The sequence below is a fragment of the Macrobrachium nipponense genome, chromosome 32, assembly GCF_015104395.2.
Source record: "Macrobrachium nipponense isolate FS-2020 chromosome 32, ASM1510439v2, whole genome shotgun sequence".
Taxonomy (NCBI): Eukaryota; Metazoa; Arthropoda; class Malacostraca; order Decapoda; family Palaemonidae; genus Macrobrachium; species Macrobrachium nipponense.
In genome coordinates, this window is record NC_061094.1 from 71,105,818 (window position 1) to 71,133,317 (window position 27,500).

At 35.2% G+C, this 27,500-nt stretch overlaps 1 protein-coding gene across 6 annotated transcripts in view; it reads right to left on the reverse strand.

Moving 5' to 3' along the window:
- Nucleotides 1–27,500, reverse strand: part of LOC135207594 (glycine receptor subunit alpha-4-like) — a 102,195-nt gene that overhangs the window by 18,160 nt on the left and 56,535 nt on the right. For all 6 annotated transcript variants that reach the window (XM_064239448.1, XM_064239450.1, XM_064239452.1 and 3 more), the window contains exons 2-5: nt 17,372–17,542; nt 13,938–14,062; nt 4,394–4,493; nt 3,893–4,059 (exon numbers count right to left, since the gene is read on the reverse strand). In XM_064239448.1, the coding sequence (XP_064095518.1) occupies nt 3,893–4,059; nt 4,394–4,493; nt 13,938–14,062; nt 17,372–17,406 (427 nt within the window). In that variant the 5' untranslated portion in view covers nt 17,407–17,542. The remainder of the gene's footprint in view (nt 1–3,892; nt 4,060–4,393; nt 4,494–13,937; nt 14,063–17,371; nt 17,543–27,500) is intronic.

Below are 27,500 nucleotides of genomic sequence, written 5' to 3' on the forward strand. Positions count from 1 at the left end.
TGCTATATATATTGAAGCATTTATTTTTAATGCTATATATAAAGAAGCATTTATTTTTAATGTTATGTATAAAAACATTTATTTTAAATGCTATATATAAAAGCATTTATTCTCAACGCTATATATAGAAGCATTTATTTTTAATGTTATATATAGAAGCATTTATTTTCAATGTTATATATATATAGAAGCATTTATTTTCAATGCTATATATAGAGGCATTTATTCTTAATGCTATATATAGAAGCATTTATTTTTAATGCTATATATAGAAGCATTTATTTTTAATGCTATATATAAAAGCATTTATTTCTAATAACATTATTTTTTAATTCAACGCTTTATATATAGCATTTATTTTTAATGCTATATATATATATAGAAACTTTCATTTTTAATGCAATATATAGAAGCATTTCTTTCTAATTACATTATTTTTTCATTCGAGTTACATTATATATTCATATTACAGTATTTCTTTTCCTTATACTCCACGTACGCGATAAAAGCATCTTTTTTTCCAATTAAAATGATATTCTAAATGAGAACTGATTCTGTGACACTCACCTTTTCCAAAGAAGATGATTTCTCTTCGGTGGCAATTGTTTCTATGACAATTACGCTTCTAAAAAATTCATATCGCTACTCGGCACTGGCCAAAGGACGATTCGGTTTCATTACCCGTGGAGGCAATAACGCTTTCACCAATAAAGAAAGACGGGACAACTTAATAGCGTGCTGAAAAGCTCTCGTATAATTCTGTTTGATTAGAATGACGATACGTACGAGCCATTATCTCAGGGGGTTTCGAAGACATTAGTTGTGGTTGATTTGCGTTTGGACCTTCGCGTCTGTCGACAAATAATTCATGGGTGAAAGGAGAGCAGAGAGAAGAGAGAGAGAGAGGAGATTGATGGAGAGAGAGGAGAGAGAGAGAGAGAGATGAGAGACGGGGGGGGGGGGGGTTGGGGGTTGGGGGGATTGGGTAGTGGGGTCTACCATGATAGAACAAAGTAACTGTGGTATTTTTTTTCATAAAACAATTTTTCGAGCTGCAAGCAGTTATTATCTCTCTCTCTCTCTCTCTCTCTCTCTCTCTCTCTCTCTCTCTCTCTCTCTCTATATATATATATATATATATATATATATATATATATATATATATATATATATATATACTATATAATATTATATAATATATATATATATATATTATTATATATATAGATACATAATATATACATACATACAAATATATATATATATATATATATATATATATATATATATATATATATATACTATATATATATATATATATATATATACATATAGTATATCTAATATAATACATATTCATATACATACATACATATATATTATATATATATATATATATACACGCATAAAATATTAAGTGTGTACGTGTATGTGCAATGCGTGCTTGCGTTTGAGTGCGTATGACTACAGATACTGAAACACAATTACTTAAAGCATCGATATAAACCTTCAAATTCGTCTGTCCCCGGGATGAACTATAATTGCAGCTATAAATATGCCATAAATATAAACCACTATTGAGCGTTATAATTGACTTGCTTCAAGCGTGACCGATTACTTTAATTGTGTGATGATATACTGGTTAAGACAATATTGGCTCTTGAGAGAGAGAGAGAGAGAGAGAGAGAGAGAGAGAGAGAGAGAGAGAGAGAGAGAGTTATAAATTTGGGTCCTTTTTTACCTCCTGGATTGAAATGATCTGTTTATGTATTTTTGTACACATACATATTTACAATTATATAACTGATATATATATATATATATATATATATATATATATGTTTTTTCTTTTTTCTTTTCTTCTCAATTTCGAATTCATGATTTTCAGTGGAAAACTAACACCCTCCCCACAAAAAAGAATCAAGCAGAGAAATTGGTTCATCGCGTACTGGCCGTTTTGTATCATTTATTTTTCTTTTCATCTAATTGTCACACACACACCACCACACACACACACCACACAACACACACAGAGAGAGAGAGAGAGAGAGAGAGAGAGAGAGAGAAGAGAGAGAGAGATAAGTTGCCATGTCCTTCGTACCCCCTTCGTAAGAGATACTGAAACGTGGGTTGCCAATTCCGTAGATTTATTTAGCAACCGATGACATAATAACTAACAATCGCGAATTATTACTATTAATAACATATAATATAAACATAAATATATAATATTATCATTATATTTTTATTATAATTATTCAGAAGATGAAACCTATTTGAAATTCAGGCTTCCTAAGAATATTTAGGTAAAACCCGAGAAAAAAAAAATAAATAGATAAAAAAAAAAGGAAAAGACACCGTGCGCATAATGGCCAATCCATCCAATAAAAAAAAATATAAAAGCCAGGAGTCTGGATAATTAATGGGAGTTACAGGGGACTGCGTGAGAGAGAGAGAGATAGAGAGAGAGAGAGAGAACGGTGGGACGAGCTCGTGCTCAAGAAAGAAGAGGGTGCCCCTCACTTTAGGATAATGGTCCTATTAGTGCCTACTTTAAGTGTCCACGGCCACTTTCTGGTTGTGGCTGACTAGGCCTTCATTTTTATTTTTTATTTTTTATTTTTTTAGGGAGTGAATTTCAAGGCCAATTCTGCTGTATTTCGCTGTGAATAGAAATTTGTCATTTTTTTATTTATTCATTCAAGGGTGATTTGCCAGGCCACTCTACTGGGCATTAATAGAAATTTGTCAATTTTTTCGCTGGACTTTGTTATGAATAGAAATTTGTACATTTTTTGGTTTGATTCTTTTTATTTATTTATTTATTTATTCAAGGGTGAATTTCAAGGCCAATTCTGTCAGACTTCACAATGAACAGAAATGTGTCCATTTTCAGTTATGACAACGATGCTTTTTCATCTGTTCTTCATTTAATTTGTCATTCCGCTGTTGTGACTATCTGATGCGTTTATTCTTTCTTTTTACCTATTCCAAGTAGTGAATTTCAAATAACACTTCTACCGGACTAAACTGCCATAATTCACAGCGAACAGAAATTCCTTTCTCAAGCAGCTCTTCTTCATTATTCATTCGACGCTTCACAAAGACCTCATCTATACGCTTCGTCCACCTCGCTACTTTCATCATCATTCCTCGTCGTTCTTCGAGTTTGTGGTTTGGTTAATAAGCAACACGACGAAACAGGCTATTTTTAGTGCGATTACTTGCATTTTTCATGTATATTACCTCTCCGCGGAATTTGATAGGATTTTAAATATGTTTGACCAGCAAACATGATATATATATAATATATATATATATATGTACGTATGTATGTACGTCCTGATTTCTTGGTTCCTAGGTTCGCGCCCGGAGCCGACTAAAAATTCCTCTTCAGTTAACATATTTGAAAATATATTAATTCTGAGGTAGAGCGAATTTGATATTAAAGGACATTTGTAGCTTAATGCACCAACCACACACACATATATATATATATATGCATATATATATACAAATATAGATATATATATATATATATATAGATATATATATATACTAATTATATATATATATATATATATATATATATATATATATATAAACTTGCTTAAGTTACCGCATGTATGTATGTGGGCACATTGTATGTCCTCTTACGCAAAAATGTATTTTTGAAAATCAAACTTTATTGTTTTCTGATTTCAGAACAATATACACTAATTTCATCTCATATACAAATTGTCTTCAAGTGGGAAAAACAAAAACCATATTTTAAGATTTTACTTTTTTCAATATAATTATGCAATAAAAATTAAAAAATATAAACAAAACTCTCTCTCTCTCTCTCTCTCTCTCTCTCTCTCACATAGCATCCTCCTCTTAGAATCCTTACCAGAATCCTTGGAGTTGGTGACATAAGGATCAGGGGTCCAGATGTAGTCGATGGCATAAGCGGGCAGAGTGATGTAGTCATGTTCGTTCTGCCTTCCTTCCACGAAGTTGATTCTGGTCAAGTTGAGGCGAGGGTCTTCCCAGGTCATGTGCAAGAACAGGTCAATTCTGAAACGGTTGGGTTCGATGAGGTCAGTGACGATGGCAGAATGCCCTTGTTGCTGCTGTTATAATAACATAATGGTAGGGTATCATAAGATCATATTCTTGTATGACAGAATGACCTTGCTGCTGTTATAATAACATAATGGTAGAGTATCATAAGATCGTATTCTTGGATGAGAAATGAGTAGTGATACTCGATGGCGCCATAGTTGCAAAAGTAGCAGGAGAATATATAAAACTTGTTCTTGACAGATTTAGATTCATTAAGTCTGAAGCCACGACATACCTCACTATAGTAAATTACACTGAAATCAACCAAGAAAAATTCGTATCTCACCTGAAATCCATATCAGCCGCATTGATGGAATTTATATCCTGAATATACATTGTAAATTCGACCTGAACGGGTTTGCCACGCTCGGTGGGGGGGCGGTACTCTGAAAAGACGAGAATGGAGTCGTTAAAGAGGCAGAACAAGTAAAAAATGCGCAATCGACTTCTCTGTACATCGTATAACCAAGTCCACCTGTGGTAACCAGTGGTTATTCAGCAACGGGACCAAAACGGCTTTATACGTGACTTCCGAATCACGTCGAGAGTGAACTTCTATCACCAGAAATACACATCTCTAACGCCCCAATGGAATGCCCGAGAATCCAACTCGCTGTCAAGACCATACCGATCACCCTACTGAGGCGCTTGTGGTCTCGGTATAATGCTGTATGAGCCGCGGCCCATCAAACTTTAATCACCGCCCCGTGGTGGCCTATATCGTTGCCAGATTCACCATTATGGTTAACTTTAATCTTTAATGAAAAAAAAAAAAAAAAACCACTGAGGCTAGAGGGCTGCAATTTGGCTTGTTTACAGGGGTCGGGGGGTCGCCAACCTGCAGCACTATAGTAGATCCACATCAACCGTGCATCTGATGTCTAGACCAGTCCCTTACAAAGCTCCTGATTGGCTATTGATAAGCTAGTCACAGGGCTGGAAACTCTCAGTCTCTCGAGAGAGTTCACATAGGCAGGATGCATGTTCCACCTTTCCTGAGGGCTACGTTTTTCAAATGTAACCTTCCGGAGAGGTGGAACATACGTCCTGCCTATGTGAACTCTTGAGGGAGACTGAGAGTTTCCAGCCCTATGATTGGCTTATCAACAGCCAATCAGGAGCGTCGTAAGGGACTGGCCTAGACATCAGATGCACGGTTGATGTGGATCTACTATAGTCGCTGGGTCGCCAACCTGCGGCCCAAGAACCGCATGCGGCTATTTCAAGAAACTAGTGCGGTTCCAAACACTAAGATATACCTTTTCATCCATTTAAAACAAAGAAATTACGCAACACTCTTAAGACAACAATTTGATTAAATTTTATTCAATTTCAAAAGATACATTAAAGGCGTCAATTTTATTGATTTTTTTTTATAATGAGAAATAAATAGTTTCTAAGGAAATTTTTTGTGATGGCGGCTCTAACAGGACTACATTTTGTATGATTCCTCTAAATAAATGGCTTTTCTGGCTGCAGAGGTTGATGACTCCTGGGGTAGTAGTACATGACGATGTACTGAGGGGAATGATTATACTTTTATAGACTTTTATAGACGTTCAAAACTGTGTAGGAAGTCATCATTAAACGGATAGAATAATGATTGGGTGATTACGAAGGCATTTTAATTACATATAACCATTTGGTTAGAATATGAACATTCTAAATAGATAATAAATGAATAAAAAATGAAAGGGCCGTGGGTGATTATGAATGCAATCAAAATAGTATACAAGGGTTTGGGTACGATATTATAATTATAAATAGAGAATAAATGGATAAAAAATGACAGGGCCAATTTGGGAGGAATACCCGAAATGGACAGATAAATGAAAGGAATAACAAAATGAAAGACCCACAAGAATTTGGCAATAACTACTACTATGATCCTGTGAGACTGATCAGTTTTATAATAGATAAGAAAAAGTCTTCTCACACTTATTTTGTAGCTTATAAACTTTTTTTCCAAGATACAGAAACTTAATCAATAAAATGTAATGCATTTCAAGGCCTTATTACAAAAAAAGAAATCAAAAAAATAATAATCAAAGTATAATATCTGAAGTAAAATGTAAGGTACTTTGAGGCCCTATTAGGAAAAAAAGAAAGACAAAATGAATAATCAAAGTATATCTGAAAAAATAATAACATGATTGCTACCTAAGACAAACATCAACTAAATACATGTCATGTATTTCGAGGCCCTATTACAAAAAATAAAAAATAAATAAATAAAATGAAATAAAAAATAAAACTAATAATCCAAAGTAGATCTGAAAAAATAACAACATGATTGCTACCTAAGACATACATCAACTAAATACATGTCATGTATTTCAAGGCCGTATTACAAAATAATATAAAATAAAATGAAATAAAATAATATAAAAAATAAAACTAATAACCAAAGCAGATCTGAAAAAAAGATAACATGATTGCTACCTAAGACAAACATCAACTAAATATATGTTATGTATTTTGCGGCCTTATAAAAGAAACATATAACAAAGTACATAACACCCGATAAAAAACACTAATGCTACCTACGACAAACATCGGCTAACTTTTACGGAACTTACGAATACTATGATGAGCTATCACTGTCAGAGCCAGCGAGTCAAGGTAAATCATTACCCATAAACAAAGTGAAAGTAATACATAGCGTGCTACAACAAAAGGAGCATAAACTAAGTGATTAATTATAATGTTGCTGTTAGGGAAGTCGGTGCGGTTACCTGTAAGAACTGTCCGAAAAGTTTCGGTACAAACTTTTCATTATATAAAAATTATAATGCGCATTTTCCCCTTTTTTTCTGTTCACTTTCTTTATTTAAAAAATTTTATTTTTTTTTTTGCTATCATTCAAGGTAAAAGGTTTAATGGTGGACGCTGAGCGAGAGAGAGAGAGAGAGAGAGAGAGAGAGAGAATAATAACAAATGAACTATATTAAAATCCAAATAATTTACAAATAGATAAGAATACAACTTTGATAATCAACAGTAGTTGCGAACGATGTTAGAGGAGTTGGCCAGACTAAACCAGATGTCAACTTTCCGTTTAGATACGCTTTTACCTAATCTGGCTGCGACCCACTACAGCTAACTACCAACCACGAACCACGACACGGCTTGAGCCAGAAGAGACAACAGATTTCGTCAGAAGCGAACTTAAATCGCCACCCATGGAGGAATTGAGCCCCTAGACTCTCTGGGGGGGAGGGGGAGAGGCCGGTGGGGGTAGTCCGAGTTCGACTCCCCGCTCCGTCAACGTGAAATCAGGGGAATTTATTTCTGGCGATTAGATATTAATTTCTCGAAATAATTTGGTTCGAAACCCACAATAAGCTGTATAGGTCCCGTTGCTAGGTAACCAACTGGTTCCTAGCCACGTCAAAATATCTATAATCCTTCGGGCCAGCCCCTAGGAGAGATGTTATCCAGCTCAGTGGTCTGGTTAAACTAAGATACACTTAACTTTTCTGGATCAAGTGAGAGACAGACTCTTAAACATAAATACAAATAATAAAAGAATACAAGAAGGTAATACAGTAATACAAACAGATATCATACTGAAAATTATACAGCATTATACAGATACTGGAACAGATATGTGAGACGCAAAGTTATTGAAATAATTGCACGTTGACATATAGAGGCAGTCCCCGGGTTACGACGGTCTCGGCTTACGACGTTCCGAGGTTACAACGCTTTTCATCTGGCAGATGAAATATGACACCAAAAATGCAAAATAATCAATATTTGAAGGTTTTTTTGATGAAAAATGTCATAAGAATGCAGTTTACATAGTTTTCAATCCACCCAAAGCATTAAAAGTAAGGTTTTCTTAGGATTTTTGACGATGTTCCGGCTTACAACAATTTTTGGCTTACAATGCGTCTCAAGAATGGAACCCCCGTCGTAACCCGGGGACTGCCGTATATATATATATATATATATATATATATATATATATATATATATATATATATATATATATATATATTTATATATATATATATATATACATATATATATGTGTGTGTGTGTTGTGTGTGTGTGTGTGTGTGTGTGAGCATCATTTACGATTACTGTATCACAAACAATGGATCATAGCTCGTCTGCTTGCGGCAAAAACTCGCAAAAGCACAAAAAAACTAACTAAGAGTATACAGCTCAAAAGACAATAGACTTCGAAGAAGACTTACGCAATATGCAAAGGCAAAATGCAACCTTCCCCCCCCCCCGCTCCCCCTTATGTAAAGGTTACTGACACGTACCTACAGCTATACAGTAAACAAATGATGTGTCGGGACATACAATGGCTTTGTAATTACAGCAATTACATAGGTGTCCATCTATGTGGGCGCAGTTCCCGTAATTACAAAGTAATGGTAACCATTTTTTTTCTCTCTATCAATATTATCGTTTAGATTAATATTACGGTAGAGGAAGTTTGTCGTGGAAATGATAAAAAAGAATGGAGATCTGACGGGGTAGGACTTCTTTGTTAAGGGATATAGTAAACCTAGAAAGACGCCTTTGTTGATATGAAATAGCTAATAAGTATATATTCCACTAACAAGTGATTATATATATATATATATATATATATATATATATATATATATATATATATATATATATATATATATATATATATATATATATATATATCTGTATGTGTGTGAGAGTGTGTTACAAGGGAATACATGAAATCCAGGGATTTCACGTAATCCCTGGGCATGCGTGACATATCAATCCGCTTTAGGACACTTCACTCCCCAGGGACAGGTACTAAACACGGCGAAACAGTGTAGATGATTCACTTCTTCACCGCGTTTAGTCCCAGCCATCGGGGTTGAAATGGTCCTAAGCGAATTGGTCATTATTTCGCGACACCCCTGATTTCACATATTCCCTGTAACATTATATATGTTATAAATACCCCCATAATATCGAGTTCCCTCTGGAATAACACAGCAAAAGACCGGGGTTCGAACCTATGCCTCTTGGTTGATTTCGATTCTGCCGTGCATATTCCCGTCGAACCTACGTAAGTCCCACCTAAAAGGCACAGGTTCGAATTCTGGCCCGTGAATAAGCACTTACGTATTTCCCTCTGGATGTAGGTTACTCCTAACGTCAAGTGATTGATATTAAAGGCGTATTTGAGGGTTTAAAATTTTGGCTACAAAAACTCACGTGACAAAGCTATAACTTAATATCGATTCTAAAAAAAAAAAACAGAATATTTTACATAAATACGGCAAAAACCTCATGTGAAAAAACTATCTAAATATCAATTCTAAAACTAAAAAAAAAAAATATATTTTACATAAATACGACAAAAACTCACGTGACAAAGCTAACTAATATCGATTCTAAAAAAAAAAAAAAAATTTACAGAAATACTACGACAAAAACACACGAGACAAAACTATATTAATATCGATTCTAAAGCAAAAAAAACAGAATATGCTGCATAAATACGGCAAAAAAACTTAATATTCTACAGAAATACGAACAGCAGAATCGAAATAAATTGATATTCCTAACTATTTTCCACTGACACAGCCGAGTTAAAGCAACTGAGGATCAAAGATCATGACAGATAAAAAGTTCCGTTGTCAAGGTACTGTTACCAGCTCCATAATTTGCGTGTTTCTCCTTAAGGGCCTAACCGAGAACCAATTTGCATAAACAAATTCATCATGAGTCATGTTGATTGATGTGGCAACTCTGCGTCCACACAATGACGTCACAGTGACGTCACCGTGACGTCACTGGAGGCCAACTAAGGTTATTCATTACGTATTAATGAATAACCGAGAGGAATTATATCAAAGGGCTACTGTCGTTCGTTGGTGTGCCTTTCAAGCCCTTTCTAGACCATGGGCGTTACTTCCTGATACGTGAAATGCTATCAACTTGGCGCGGACTATTTTGTAATCTATTTTTCAATTATTTAAACATGTTTTAAGCCCTTTTAATCTCTTTTCTTTTTTTATCTTTCTTTTATTACATTAGAACACAAAGGTATATAAATAGATAAAGTTCTTGTGTGGGCTTTTGTATATGTGCTAGTGTGTCCATTAAATTTTGTTAGGAAATTATATAATGCAGTAACGTTACATATTATATATACATATAGATAGATAGATAGATAGATAGATAGATAGATAGATAGATATATATATATATATATATATATATATATACACACACATATATATATATATATATATATATATATATATAAATAATAATATATATATATATATATATTATATATATATATATATAATATATATATATGTATCTGTATACACACCACAATACATATATATATTTTATATATACGGAGATAGAGAGAGAGAGAAGAGGAGAGAGAGAGAGAATTTGCGAAATTTAACTGAATTGAGGATGCATCAAACGACGAAACACTTCCTGGTACGCTCGATCAGGTGGGTGGAGGAATTTTAGCCTTTAAAAAAAATAAAATAAAAACTTAATTTGCACTTAGTGCCTCATTCGGGTCGCGAGTTTATTCTGCATATTTGTGGAGACACTGATTCATAATATGTTTAATATGAGGATAAAGTAAATGGCTATATAGTTAGCGCCAAACACGGGTTCGTTTTTCATTATCATGAAATCTGACTGTTATCTGAGCAAATAATAATAATAATAATAATAATAATAATAATAATAATAATAATAATAATATAATAATAATAATAATAATAATAATAATAATAATACATATTGTATGTATATATATATATATATAATATATATATATATATATATATATATATATATATATATATAGAGAGAGAGAGAGAGAGAGAGAGAGAGAGAGAGAGAGAGAGAGAGAGAGAGAGAGAGAGGTAAGCTGACAAAGAAATAAGAGACAGAAGAGCGCAGATAAATCAAGGATGAGACGTAACTTGAATAAAGAAAAATAATAACATACATTTCCACCACTAATCCTCTCATTTCTCTCTTATTCTTCTTCTTCTTCTTCTTGATGATAACCCCGAGACATGCAACAAATAGAAGCCTAATTGTTTTCCTAATAGATATATTAAGAGCGGCCCGTCTGTCTTTCGCCTCATAACCCAGCAACAAACTTCACACTGCAAATTCGTGGGCCAATTTAGGCCTCTTAGCCCACCCAGGCTGATTGATTCGAGCAACTTCCGAGCGGGAATTACGTCATCGAAGTGAAGTTTGCTGGAATAAATATTAGGAAGGTGATTGTCCAATACGTTACAGAGGACATTACGAAAGAGGCGAAGTACCGGTTGTATACATAGGGGTCGATGTTAGTCAACTAATTCTGTAGAGGTGATAAATAATTGCAGTTTTTGTTTAGCCAAACAGCGACAGAAAGACTTGTATAACGTAGCGGAGAGAGAGAGAGAGAGAGAGAGAGAGAGAGAGAGAGAGAGAGAGAGAGAGAGAGAGAGAGATACTGAAAATAGCATTATGTCTCTCGTTTGCTTAAATGGCAAGGCAATAATTCTCTTATTTCCAATTATCATTTGAATGTCACCTGGCATGGGATTCTCAATTGGAAATGAAAAATAAGAAAAAAAATGAGTTCAATAATGTTGATAAAACTAAAACAGCCGTTTACACTTACTTCATTCAACATGAAGCAAGAACCGTGATATCTATTCATTACAAATTTAGGACGAGTAGGCAACGCTATACAAAAGACAAAAGTACTCACATAAACCGAATTCTTAATGCCTATGGAAAATCATTTTACCAGTTTGCTCTACATAGACCGAATATCTAATAACAGTTCTGAATAGAATAGAATACAATATATAACTTAGGCCAAAGGCCAATTGCTGGGATCTATGAGGCCATTCGGAGCTGAAACTGAAATTGACAGTAAAAAGTTTGAAAGGTGTAACAGGAGGAAAACCTCAAAGCAGTTGCACTGTGAATCGATTGCTAGGAGAGGGTGGAAAGTTCGAGGAAAGGAAACTTATGAACGGAGGTACAGTAAAATAAACGAAAGGGGTTGCAGCTAGGGGTCGAAGGGACGCCGCTAAGATACTCAAATATTACCTACAGTCCACCGCATAAGGTGCACTGACGGTGCTATCCCCCCATATTTAGAATAACGATTCTGAAAGACTGTGCTTGGACAAGAATACTAAATGATCGTACGAAATCATTTTACCAGAGTTTGTCTTCTTTCGAAGCAGAAGAGAACCCATATAAATCCAAATAAAAGATGAATAGATACAACATAGAAATCATGCGGGAAAAAAAATGTAATCTTTCTTCCCTATAAAAACTTAGCGTGACCTTTATAGCGTGACCTTCCGGCCGTGCCTTTATCAAGTGCCATCTTTATGTGTCCTTACGATACAGTCTGCCTCGTCTGGTTGCTGACGTCTTTGTCCTAAGTACCCTCATTCTAGTACCTACTTTGGGGTATGTCACTCTGTGAGTGGGGTTGGGGAGGGAGGGGGGTTCGTCGATGCCATTTTTCCTTTGCCTTATATTTTCGCTTTTTCAAATCTATTTCTATTTTTTTTCGTCGTTTTAATAACATTTCCCTTTCACTCTTGTCGACGCCATTTTCATCATTTCTTACCTATTTCTTGTTTTATTTTTCCTTTCACTTCTTTTATATTCTCTCTCTCTCTCTCTCTCTCTCTCTCTCTCTCTACTTTTTTTAACAATTCCCTTCTTTCATCCTTTTTACAATATCATATCTCTTTTTAATTTTTTTATATTTTCCTTTCGCCTTTTATGCAATATCTTTATTCCTTGCCCTCTTTTTACAATTCTCTCTCTCTCTCTCTCTCTCTCTCTACTTTTTTAAACATTTTCTTTTCGCCTTTTATACAATATCTTTATTCCTTGTCCTCTTTTTACATTTTCCTTCTCTTTCTCTCTCTTTTCCTCCTCTCTTCCTCCTCTTTTTCTCTCTCTCTCTCTCTCTCTCTCTCTCTTACTTTCTTTTTTAAAACATTTTCCTTTCGCCTTTTATACAATATCTTTTTATCTTGTCTCTCATCTCTCTATCTCTCTCTCTCTCTCTCTCTCTCTACTTTTTAAACATTTTTCTTTTCGCCTTTTAATCAATATTATTTATTTCCTTGTCCATTTTTACATTTTCCTTCTCTCTCTCTCTCTCTCTCTCTCTCTCTCTCTCTCTCTCTCTCTCTCTCTCTCTCTCTCTCTCTTTACTTTTTTAAAAATTTTCCTTTCGCCATTTATACAATATCTTTATTCCTTGTCCTCTTTTTACATATTCTCCCTTCTGCCAATTCCTTTCCCATTTTCCTCATCATCTCTCTCGCAGGTTCGATTCCTGTTATTCCCACTTCCCACGAAAACGGAGCTAAGTGGGAATTCTCATAACCAGAAGGAAATACATTTCATTTTGATCTACTCTATTAATGAACTGCTTTCTCTTATAAGGTATTGCAACGAAGAAACAATATCAATATTCAAATGCAAAATCTTACACGTACTGCCCAAAAAAAAAACATCTTTAACATCAGGACGTCCACTCACAACCTAAAACATCCCAAAAACATCTTTAACATCAGAACCTACAATCCCAAAAACCCAAAAAAAACATCTTTAACATCAGAACCTAAAATATCCCAAAAACATCTTCAACATCAGAACGTCCACTCACAACCTAAAACATCCCAAAAAACATCTTTAACATCAGGACGTCCTCTCACAACCTAAAACATCCCAAAAAAACATCTTTAACATCAGGACGTCCACTCGGGACCTAAAACGTCCCCATTGACGGGTCACAAACCCTGGGTAGTCCCCTCACTGACCTTTGACATAAGTGCAAGGGATGATGCTGGCGAGAAATGGGTGGGACTGGAGTTCTTGTTCCTTAAACCTGTGACAGTCGTCATCGGCGTGTCCTGCCACGACTGCTCTCAGCGCCAGACACAAACTGCAATACAAACAAATGAATGAATGGATGAGTACAGGAAAAAATGATTGAATGAAAGTGGATGACGCAATCGTGCCACTACTACTGTTCTCAGGGCCAAGCACAAACTACAAAACTAACAAATAAATGAATAAATAAATAAATAAACAAATGAATAAATAAATAAATAAACGAACAAATAAATGAATAAATAGATAAGTAGAGAAAAAAATATATGAATATATACACTACTGTTATCAACGGCAGACACAAACTGCACGAAAAATAAATAAATAAATAAATAAATAAAATACAGAAAGAAGTACTATATAAATAAATACGTGGATGACAATCTTTTAATGTTACTACCTGCGTCTCTCTCTCTCTCTCTCTCTCTCTCTCTCTCTCTCTCGTCTCTCTCTCCCTTTGTTTCACTCTCTCTCTCTTCTCCGCTCTCTCTTCCCTCTCTCTCTTATTCCACAGCTTTTGCAAGATCGATGTCATGATGAATCAACGTCTCTCTCTCTCGCTCTTATGCCTCGACTTTTGCAAAATTGATGCAATGATGAATCAACGTGTCTCTCTCTCTCTCTCTCTCTCTCTCATTCCTAAGCTTTTGCAAAAGCTCGATGCCATGAAGAATGCAGGTCTTAGTACTCTCTCTCTCTCTCTCTCTCTCTGTCTCTGTCTCTGTCTCTCTCTCTCTCTCTGTCTCTCTCTCTCATTCCTCAGCTAAGCTTACTTCAAAAAAAATAAACTCATGACATTCTTTAGGCAACGAAAGTCCCAAATAAGCTAAAAGAAAAAAAAACACTTAAATCTCTAAATACAAAACATATCACTACATTTAAACCTCGAAAGCAAACAACTTCAATGACATGAACCGAGACAAATCATGACCAAAAACACGATTTACATTTTGACCATTTTAATGCGACAATTACATTCACATCTTTATTGGAAAACATATCACTACATTTAAACCCCAAAAACAATAATTCAGTTATAAGAAAAAGACAAAATCATGACCCAAAAACACGATTACATTTTGACCATCTTTATTTGACAGTTACATTTCACCATCTTTATTTGACAATTACATTTCACCACCTTTACTGGACAATTACGTTTCAACATCTTTATTTGCCAATTGTGTTTCACTATCTTTATTTGACAATTACATTTCACTATCTTTATTTGACAGTTACATTTCACTATCTTTATTTGACAGTTACATTTCACCACCTTTACTGGACAATTACATTTCACCATCTTTATTTGCCAAATGCGTTTTCTTTTTCTATGACACGGAGAACGAGATAAATGGACACCACAGAAGATAAGTGAGTCTAATGAACAATTCAGCATCCGTTTCGTGAAATATTTAAGTCCTTCCTTGACACCGAACATCCATCAACTAATAAATTACACTCTCCGGTGATTTAGTGAATGGATAACGCGTTCTTTGTGCCTTAGGTTTTCCTAGTAAAAGAAGCGGCGTTTTTTATTTTTTTACTTTTCTTTCTGATGATGAACGGTTTTCTCATACATTTCGAATGAGTTCTGAACGTTCTGAAGGAGATTGTGGTAGGATCCATTAGACAGCGTAAGTTTAAGATTTAGGACAGTTAATGTAGTCCTATAATAATATGTATTATTGTATTGTACATTATGTGAAATATATGGACTCTCCCCCCCCCCTCTCTCTCTCTCTCTCTCTCTCTCTCTCTCTCTCTCTCTCTCTCTCTCTATATATATATATACATATATATTATATATATATATATATATATATATATATATGGGGTACATATATATAATATATACGTATATACATAATTTATCTATATATAAAATACATACATACATACATACATACATATATATATATATATATATATATATATATATATATATATATATATATATATATATATATATATATATATAATATATACACCGGGGTAATAATAAAAAAAATCAGAGGAAACGACGCTGGAAAGCAAACACAGGGCATTTGATAGTATTTAACGATGTAAAGCCAACGAATTAATTATCGTGAAGACATCACGACGCAGTAAGGACAAATAGAGGGGGATTATCCAGCTCACGGTTTTACCGAGTTTTCCGTTGGAAACGCTTCCACGCAGTCCAGTCTGCTTTCAATTAAAAGCGGTTGAGACACGCGATACTTTTGTTTTCCTACTTTACTCTTTCTCACGGCAGAGATAAGCAAGGACACGAAAGCAGGTGTTTAATGATGTGTATCATTAAACGGCTTTAGTATCCAATTCGCTCTACTTCATAATTTGTATATTTTCCTATAAGTAAAAACCGAAGGGGAATTTTTTTAGTTGATAATCATTTCGTCCTCTCGTGAATTCGAACCAAAACTTCAGTGATGTCTTTACCGACTCTGTCAAGACAACACTGAAGTCCTGATCCCTAATAATTAGTGTATTTCCATATATGTTAACCGAAGGGGAATTTTCTTAGTTGATGATCATTTCATCCTTTTGTGGATTCGAACCAGCGCACAGAGGAGAAATCAGGACTTCAGTATTGTTACCGACTCAGCCAACAACTTGAGTTCTCCTCTGTGCGCTGGTTCGAATCCACGAGAGGATGAAATGATTATCAACTAAAAAATTCACCTGCAGTTAATAGATGAAAATACACTAATTATGAGGGATCAGGACTTCAGTGACTTCTTGACAAAGTCGGTAAAGACGTCACTGAAGTCCTGATTTCTCCTCTGTGCGCTGGGTCGAATCCACGAGAGGACGAAATTATCATTAACTAAAATAATCCCTTTCGTTTTTACTCATATGAAAATATATTAATTCCGAGGTAGAGCGAATTGAATATCAAAGGATATTTGTAGCTTAATGCATGCATATGAACCCATACATTATACATACTTATTTAGAAAACATTTATGAAGCTGTTCCCCCTGATTCTGGGTATCTCCATACACAAACGCAAAAAGTATTAGAGCGAATTGGATATTAAAGGACATTTGTAGCTTAATGCTTGTATATGAATCCACACATTATACATACTTGTTTAGGAAATATTTATAAAGCTGTTCCCCCTGAATCTGGGTATCTCCAAACGCAAAAAGTATTATTGTTTGTTTGTTTGTATGTTGTTTTTACGTTACATGGAACCAGTGGTTATTCAGCAACGGGACCAAAACGGCTTTATACGTGACTTCCGAACCACGTCGAGAGTGAACGTCTACCACCAGAAATACACATCTCTCACACCTCAATGGAATGCCCGAGAACACACACCAAAAAAAAGTATTATGAAAAAATTCCCAAATACCTGAGGACAGCAGCCCCGGTCAGATGCCGGGTCATCACTCGTCCTATGGGGGTCCTAATTGCGGCTGGAGAGCGATCTCTGTTCCTAAATCAATTTCAGCGGTATGTATGGCTCACCCTGACCGCCCTGTCACTTTCAACTTACGCCCTTTCCAGTCCACGCCCATGCTCCCTGGAAAAGAAAAAAAAAATGTCAGGTATCTGAAAATGAACAAAAAAAAAAAAAAAGAATATCAGGTTTAGGATGAATTTCTGTTTTTTTATTTATAAAAAGTACATTTTTTTTCTTGCTTTTATAAAATAGTGTATTCGACTTGAGTAGACGAACTGACAAAAAAAAAAAGAATGTCAGGAATTAGCATGAATTTCTGAATTTTTTTTTTTCATTAAAAAAATACATAAAATTCATTTTTTTGCGTTTATAAAATAAAGTGTCTTCGACATAAGTGGAGGTTTCTAAGGCAATAAATCGGAGTTTAAAATGGTTCTATTGATGGATGAATTACAAGGCTCGCAGAGCCAATGGCGCGAGTAACTCATCGCGAATTTATCGGATTCCTGCGAATACTATAAAGGTCACCGTAATTGGACAAAGGATAACATGACGAGACGAAAGTTGATATTAAATTTAACTTTCCTATTTAGATTCTAGAGATATAAGTACATAATACTGTGTGTATATATTAAGCTACAAATGTCCTTTAATATCCAATTCGCTCTACCTTGATAGCCGTGAGGTTCAAAGCGCGTCGATGTAGTCCCGAATTCTTCTTTTCCGTGGTTCGAGCCCACCAGGCGACGAACTTAATATCAGCTAGAAAAAAAATTCCCCTTCGGTTAACACATATGAAAATATATGATTTCCGAGTTAGAGCGAATTGGATTATTAGAAGGGACCTTTGTAGCTTAATGCCTCTATACGAATCAATATATATATATATATATATATATATATATATATATATATATATATATATATATATATATATTGTAAAAGCAGGCAAAAGAAGTAATGAATGAAATGTGCTTTGTAGCAAGGAAATTCAAACCTAGGACGTAGGTTTAGGAATATAGGTCAGTAAACTCCCCTTTCTTTATATATCCCATCGACTTCAAATACCAACACAGATACTTCGACCAAAAGCAAAACATAGCTGAGAGGACTCGATTGCCAGAACAAATCGTGACGTGAAACCGATTACTACAAGATTAACAAATCACCTGGAAAAAAAAAACAGAAATAAGCACCACAAGGAAAAAATGACTACAGCCATAACATTAGATAACTAAGTCGCTATAATTAGCAGATGTGTATCAGCCCGGCCTTCCGCGGAGCACGCATGCCGAATGTTCTCCTTATTCTTAGCATGTTGAACGAAACCACTCCGCCTACTGGTTAGGAACTTCGGTATTTTGACCCTCGTGTGGTTGATTTTCATCCTTTTATCTATAGTGACAGATGAAAAAAAAACTTCCGTGGTTGATTTTCATCCTTTTATCTATAGTGACAAGAAAAAAAACTCCTGTGGTTGATTGTATTGCGCTTTTATCTATAGTGACAAGATGAAAAACACTCCTGTAGTTGATTTTAATCCTTTTATCTATAGTGACAAGATGAAAAACCCTCCTGTAGTTGATTTTAATCCTTTTATCTATAGTGACAAGATACACCTCCCTGTATGTTGATTTTCATCCTGTATCCTTTTATATGATAGATAAAGATAAAAAAAATCTCCCATGGTTGATTTTCATCCTTTTATCTATAGTGACAAGATGAAAAAAACTCCTGTGGTTGATTTTCATCCTTTTATCTATAGTGACAAGATGAAAAAAACTCCTGTGGTTGATTTTCATCCTTTTATCTATAGTGACAAGATGAAAAAAACTCCTGTGGTTGATTTTCATCCTTTTATCTATAGTGACAAGATAAAAAAACTCCCGTGGTTGATTTTCATCCTTTTATCTATAGTGACAAGATAAAAAAAAAACTCCCGTGGTTGATTTTCATCCTTTTACCTATAGTGACCAGATGAAAAAACTCCTGTGGTTGATTTTCATCCTTTTATCTATAGTGACAAGATGAAAAAACTCCCGTGGTTGATTTTCATCCTTTTATCTATAGTGACAAGATGAAAAAAAACTCCCGTGGTTGATTTTCATCCTTTTATCTATAGTGACAAGATAAAAAATAAAACTCCTGTGGTTGATTGTATTGTGCTTTTATCTACAGTGACATCTGTGGGGAACAGAGACCGAATTCCTTTTTATTTATTCAAAACCTTTCTTATTTGTGAGAGATTTGAACAGAGCGGAGGAAGCAATATACCTTCGGATTGAATGGCGGTATCGTCTTGAGTTGATAACTTAGCCTATAAATTCGACAAGATGAAAATGCCTATGATATTTACTGTTTGTAGCGTCGTTAAAGACCTGTGATACGTCTTACAGATTATAGGGAATACAAAAGTCCATGCATTCACCCACACAGTCATTTTCTTACTAAGGGGTTAACAGGTGAGGGGTACCCCCGTAAGGAGGATAACAAATGCATAAATAAATATACATACATACACACACAAATATATATTCATATATATAAATAAATTCCTCTGTTAAAACGGGATACGTCTCAAGTATAAAAGGCCCATTAAAACACTCTGGTTTAAAGCTCAGGACTATATAGTTTGGTTGACTAACTCCCACCCTTATCAAGTAGTACTTGATAAAGGTGGAAGTTAGTCTATCGAAATATATAGTCCTTAGCTTTCACCCAAGAGTGTTTTAATGGGCCTATTATTATATTTATATATATGTGTGAAAAAAGTATAGGATCATGTGACACGTGACAAAAATAAAAGCTTAAAAATAAAACATACGCTAATCTCTTTTTTTTTCATTCATAGTTACACGACTTAATTATCCTGCAATTGCGAGGAGGAACTGTCCCCCCCGTTTAAACAGCAAGGCGCCTGCCTGCTCATGCAAGATGCAGGCAAAGTTACAAAAGGTTACAAAAGACTTCACAATCATCATCATGAGACCTTTTGTACTTCAGGGTTACAAGAAAAAGGCGTTTCCCGGATCATGTTAACTCACGTGGACAATTTCCTTCGTCTCTCATTCTCTTTCTATACAGTGGCACCTTTGGACTCTGTTACGAACTTCTACCTAATGTTGGATTGGATCTGTCTAGGTCTGACTGTTAAACTCTTTCTGTCTCTCTTTGTGAATATATATATATATATATATATAATATATATATATATATATATATATATATATTATATATATCTATATATATGTATATATAGGTGGTTCTTCAGCATTCAATTATAAAGTGTCCAGAAGGAGTCCATGATACGAGATTTATATGTATATATATATACATATATATATATATATATATATATATATATATATATATGATATGTAAGACATAGGGTTTTTGATTAATTATATATTGTTCGTGCATTCTCTGTAACCTGTGGAATGTGGAGGACAGTGCAGAGATAACGACCTGAGAGTAGCTGATGAATGAGTTTCTGGGGGATGGCGTGAGATAAAAATGCTTAGTTCGTCGAGTCAATGTACGACAGTTTATGAACTCTTCCCAAAGTGCCTTTGTGAAACTAGATGCAGCTAGAACCGCGAGGCGTTGTCGAAGTGTGCATTCGTATGTGCGTGTGCGCCTCTTCTATTCATAATGCCAAGTTTGATGGGAAGACTTGCACAGACATTCGGGGAGGAAGGCGAAGCCATGATGGCAGATGCCAAAGTGTTTTTATTTATCAGTGAGTGATATCCGGTTGGGAATGGTAAGTGTTACCTTTACTTTAGCCAAAGGGGTGGCTTGTTTGATGTCTTGTAAGATGTTCCATCTTATTAACTTTGTCTTTAAACTTGTGTGTGTACTTACCAGAATGTGTTCTGTATCTTTGGCAGATGGTTCTGGATTTCTGTGGGACAGAGTTCCCAGGGAAAGGTGTGACCTTTTGGGTGACTTGACAATGAGTTGTTTTAAGTTAGTCTGTAAGACTGGATTACTTAGTTAATCGACTTAGTTCTTGTAAATAAACGTTATGTTATGATGCAACTCTCTCATTTTCATTACCTGTTAGAATGGAGAGAAAGAGGTGGAGAGAGAGAGAGAGAGAGAGAGAGAGAGAGAGAGAGAGAGAGAGATGTGGGGTGATTGCCGAGAGAGAGAGGAGAGAGACCTGTGTGTGGGGGTCTGCCTTCCGTTTCGTGTCCACGCTTACCGTATGAAATACATGGAGGTTTCCCATGTAATAGTGTGGCAGACGGTTAAAGAGGGGATATAAAAGGTTTTCTTGTTTTTTTATGCCTAGGAACGCCAATGTAGAGATATGAGTGGCCAGTTAGAAAAATAAAAAGGGGCCGTGACTTAGCGATAGTTTTCGAACGACAAAGCTTTGTGGGATTGTGGAAAATCGTTAAACTGTTAGTTTTCAGTTACTTAGTGGAAAAAATGAGAAAATGTCTGTCTGATTAACTGTGCTAAATGGGAGGGAACGGATTTTTATGGGACTCAGCATTTTTCCCAGGGAGTCAGCCTGAAGCAGTGAGCGCACCCAGTGTGACTTTTGCTTGTGCAATGACGAGTGTTCCGAGATACCTGTGCGGCGGTCGTTGTTATATCACTACCGCGTTTTTACGAAGAATTTCGAGTTCTTTTTTCCCATTATGGAGTGGTGAGTGTTAAACTATTGTTTATCAAAAAGGAGAGGTTTTTGTAAATATTTCAGGGTTATGGGATTGGTTAGGTCAAAACAATTCTTCCCCCATAGTGGACGTGTTTTCTTTATTTGCACGTGTTTATAATAGACGTATGCATTCGTCTTTGTTTAAAACATAGGAGTGTATTTTTCTATGCATGGGAACTGTGCTTATATAAGCAGATTTGGCTTAGTGACACAGAGCGGCCACAATTTTAAGGGCTCAGCATATTTCTGCAGAGAGGCGCCTTGCATTGCGAGAGTGTACGGGCATCCCTTGGGAGGGTAGTTGCATGGGTACCACTAGCCTCACTCGTGAGATAGTGCAGGGGAGGGTATTGCGAGATGGGTACTTGTGTATGCCTCGGGCTGTTCTGCCGCTTGACTGAGGGGTTGTTCTCAGGGGGGGAGAAATTTTTTTGTCTCAGTGTGGGTGAACTTCCCCTTTTCCATTTTTTTTTTTTTCTTAGTGTTGGAGATGGATCTGGCTTTGACATTGAATGCTAAGATATCAGCTGATTGATTAGTTGATGAAGTGAAATGCCCGTAGAGTCTTTTTTTTTAGAAAAGAGATTTTTTTTTTTCTTCTCTCTTGGATGAAGAGAAAAGGAAATAAAAAGAGATTTTTCTTTTCCGAAAATGAGGGGAAAAGTAGTTAACATGCACGGGATGTGTTATATGTTTCTTTGTGCCTTGAAAGACACAAATATAAGGGGGATACACAGATTATTTTTTTTTTATTGTGTTGGAGAAATTACTTTGAAATGCCGATGATTGGTGTTGTATCTGTGTTGTGTGGCAATGGTGTTATGTCATGGGTGTTGCATGCTGGAGAAATGTATGTCATAAGAATTCAGCATTACTGTTGTATGCTATTTGAATTTCACCCTTACTTGAAATCTTGCAAGAGAATTATTGCTTTGGAGAGTTATTATTATTATTATTATTATTAATTATTATACTGAGAGGTGTCAGGGAAGTATTTGCTTAAGTATAATATCATTACGGGAGAATTGTTTTACGAGAGATTTGAGATATTTCATGGGAGATTATTCAATATTATTACAGATAATTATTCAAGGAGAATTATTACGATGAATTAATGGGAGAAGTCTTGTGTTAATTATTTGTTCAGTTTTGTAACTTTGGAGAATATTTCAGTGATTCACGGGGATGAGTTTTGCTGAATCTTTGATGAATCTGACTGAATCTTGGTGAATTGTGTGGAATTTTGCTGAATTTTGCTGAATTTTTGCTGAATTTTTGGAGAATGGACAAGCATTAACTTTGGTGTTAATTTTTGTACTGATACTGATGATTTTGATGATAGCAATTTTTTTTGGTGATTTTGTGATAATGATATTTCTGATACTGATTTTTTATATACTAATACGTGGGTGTTTTAATGCTGTCAAGGGAGGTGAAATCTTTTGTGATTATGGGAAGAACTAACAACACATTGTTTTAGTTTTTTTTTTCTTTTTTTATGAGTTCAGCAGATAATTGCTTGACATCTAGTGAGTTACGGGAGATAGTTAATGGTGCCGTTGATTTTTCTTTTCTCCTTTTTTGGAAATTAGCCATCGCTGACACAAGTTTTTTTTTACCATGGGTGAATTTGAATTTGTTTTTTCTCTCCAGTTAGTGTGAATATTATCTCAGTTCATGACTTAGAGCCATTTAAGAGAAAGTGTTCGTGTTTTAGCTATTTGATGCTATAGAGTAATATAGGGGAGAATTTCTTGCATGTTTTGAATGCATACGTAATGGCACTACATTTTTTTCTCTGGATATTTGTGTTCCAGAAATTGTGAGTTTTCTTGCACAATACATTAGTTGTATTTGTGACAACTTTGTGAGAGATAGGAAACTTGGTTAAGTTTTCTAATGGTTATGTCGTAGTGCATATGGGGAAGTCTTTGCTTAGACACTGTGAATTTGGAGTTCTGTTATAATGACTTGTGGCACATTGGTGATTTTTTCTAGAATTTTCTAGACAGTTTTATTTGCCGAGTTTTTGCCCTTTTTTAGCAGTTATGCTAAACGGAGAGAGTTTTTTTTTATAGTTTTTACTATAACATTGAGTTATTCTCTGGAGAATTGGAGTTATAATTGAGATATATTATTTGGAGAGATAATTGGAGGTATATATTATTTTGGAGTTATATTTGAGATATAATATATGGGAGATATATATTTTTGGCCATTTTTGATATTTGCCAATAGTGGTATGAGCTATGTTTAGTTCAATTATTTTGCAGCCATCTTTGTTGCAAATGGAGACACATATTTGGAGATTATGGGGCAATATTTGGGAGTGTGTGAGTTAGTTGCCTTGAGTGCACATTTTTTGGAGATATATTATTTGGAGCCTTGTTTTGTTCCACATGGAGTTATTGTGGAAATAGAGGTAAAATATTTTGTATTTGCCGAAATAGAGGTGATTATTCTCTATTCTTGGAGTGGTGTTTTTTGTTTTTACTGACATGTGGCTTTGGAGAAATAAGAGAATAATATAGGGGGTTGGGTTGGTTTATTAACCAAATGGAGGAAATATTTCTATAACCGGAGTGGTGTTATTATTGATATGATGTCTCATAATGGAGTTGGAATTAATCTTGGGCGGGTGACCTTTTTTTTCGTGGTTATGGAGTTTTTTTGAGCAAAGAGAAGATTTCTGAGGTTCTTTTTTTTTTTGATTTCGTGTCTATTTAGAGGCGAGTGGCATTACTGCATTACGAGTCATTTGGAGATGTGTGCATTTTTCATGTTCACAAGTGTGTTATTCTTGGAGAAATATAATTTGGGGAAAAGTCATGTTGAGAGAATAAGTCTTCGAGACAAATTTTTGAACACATTAGTCATATCCTGGAGTTAATTCTGTGAAATGTGTCAGTTAGACCTTTTTTTCTTGAGAATCATGAGTTTCCAAAACTTATGTGTCTGACTGGACAATTTTTTGTGTGCTGTTGTTTGAGCATATGTCTGCAGGAGATTTTTCTGCTGACAAGCGATGTGATGAGCGCTGTGCTGATTCTTTTCTTCTGATGTGACAGATCAGAATTTTTGCAATATCTGGAAATGTGGCTATAGCATTTCACGAAAGCGCATGTGTGAGAGTTTGCCTTTCTGGCAAATTCCATAACTTTACATGGAGCATTTGGGGAAAACGCGGGAGTTATGCAAATTATACATGTATTAGTATTTTGTGATTGGGGAAATCTACTTGTGATTATTTTTTTTTATTATTTTTCTTCCTTTTCCTATGAAAAGATATGATTTGGGGATTGAGCTTAAATAACATTTCTTTTTTGGACGGGAGATTTGATTTTACCGGGAGGTATAATTTTTTCGAGGGTTGCTATTTACGAAAGGGAGTTTAAACATTAAGTCTCATTGTGATTAATTATTGAGCAGTAAAGGGGGTTTTTGCTGTTAAAAGTTGGAGGTTTTTACTGATTTTGTGGGTTGTCAGAACTTGAGAGAACATTTTTTGGGTCTGGGTGTTACGTGATTCTTTTCTTTCTTGGGCTTGTTACGAATTTTTTCTTTTTTTTGTGAGCACATTCGAGTTCGAAATGTGAGTGCAGAATTCCGTGGAGTTGCTGTGATTTCTGAGTTGTGTGTGTGTGCTGATGTGCGAGTTTGAGAATTGAGTTGGAGAACTTGATGTTTCTTTTCTTAGAGAGTTGTGATAATGACTTATCATTTAGTAGTCATATTTGAGGGAGTTAATTGGGAGACGTTCAGTTAGTATTTCTGACCTTTTGAGATCGTTGTTTGATAGAAGTAGTATGTTTGGGTTAATTAATTTTCTTAGATTGACCAAAGACCTGACTGACTACTAACGCCCAAAAGTTTCACCGACACCAGCAAGACGTCCACCAGCCGTGAGGTTGCTGCCATGTTGCCCATGGTGATTACAAGTATTTCCACGTGGGTGATCGAGAGAATTCTACAGCGTGTTTTTTTGGGGATCTACAAGAAGCCGTGAGAGTCTTCTACGATGAGGGAGGCATTCCGTCTTCCTACAGTTGCTACAGTCTACTGTCTGTGCAGCTACTTGCAGACAAGCGAAGAGGGATATTCAAGAATCCTTATGCAGAAAATATCAGAGATAATGCGTTTTGTGTTATTGGGAGATAAAGCGTGATAAGACTTTATTTTATAATGCCAGAGACGTGCAGTTTTACTTATTTTGTTTTAAGCCGGCCAATGTTTTATATTATATAAGCAATTTTGCTAGGCGGGAGCTAGCATATAGGTGCGAGGCCGAGCAATCTGTAAGACATAGGGTTTTGATTAATTATATATTGTTCGTGCATTCTCTGTAACCTGTGGAATGTGGAGGACAGTGCAGAGATAACGACCTGAGAGTAGCTGATGAATGAGTTTCTGGGGGATGGCGTGAGATAAAAATGCTTAGTTCGTCGAGTCAATGTACGACAGTTTATGAACTCTTCCCAAAGTGCCTTTGTGAAACTAGATGCAGCTAGAACCGCGAGGCGTTGTCGAAGTGTGCATTCGTATGTGCGTGTGCGCCTCTTCTATTCATAATGCCAAGTTTATGGGAAGACTTGCACAGACATTCGGGGAGGAAGGCGAAGCCATGATGGCAGATGCCAAAGTGTTTTTATTTATCAGTGAGTGATATCCCGGTTGGGAATGGTAAGTGTTACCTTTACTTTAGCCAAAGGGGTGGCTTGTTTGATGTCTTGTAAGATGTTCCATTTTATTAACTTTGTCTTTAAACTTGTGTGTGTACTTACCAGAATGTGTTCTGTATCTTTGGCAGATGGTTTCTGGATTTCTGTGGGACAGAGTTCCCAGGGAAAGGTGTGACCTTTTGGGTGACTTGACAATGAGTTGTTTTAAGTTAGTCTGTAAGACTGGATTACTTAGTTAATCGACGTAGTTCTTGTAAATAAACGTTATGTTATGATGCAACTCTCTCATTTTCATTACCTGTTAGAATGGAGAGAAAGAGGTGGAGAGAGAGAGAGAGAGAGAGAGAGAGAGAGATGTGGGGTGATTGCCGAGAGAGAGAGAGAGAGAGCCTGTGTGTGGGGGTCTGCCTTCCGTTTCGTGTCCACGCTTACCGTATGAAATACATGGAGGTTTCCCCATGTAATATATATATCTTCAGTAAAAACATAAAATAAAACGAACAGAACATACAAACTCAAAACATTAAAAACAAAATTACGAAAAAACTAAAACAAACGTAATTTTCGTAATTTTTTTGTTTAATAATATTTTAGTTCGTCTGTGCTGTTTGTTTTAACTTATGTTTTTACTGAAGATTTTAGTGAGAAAATTTATTATGTATATATATAATATATAAATATATATATAATATATATATATATATATATATATATATATATATATATA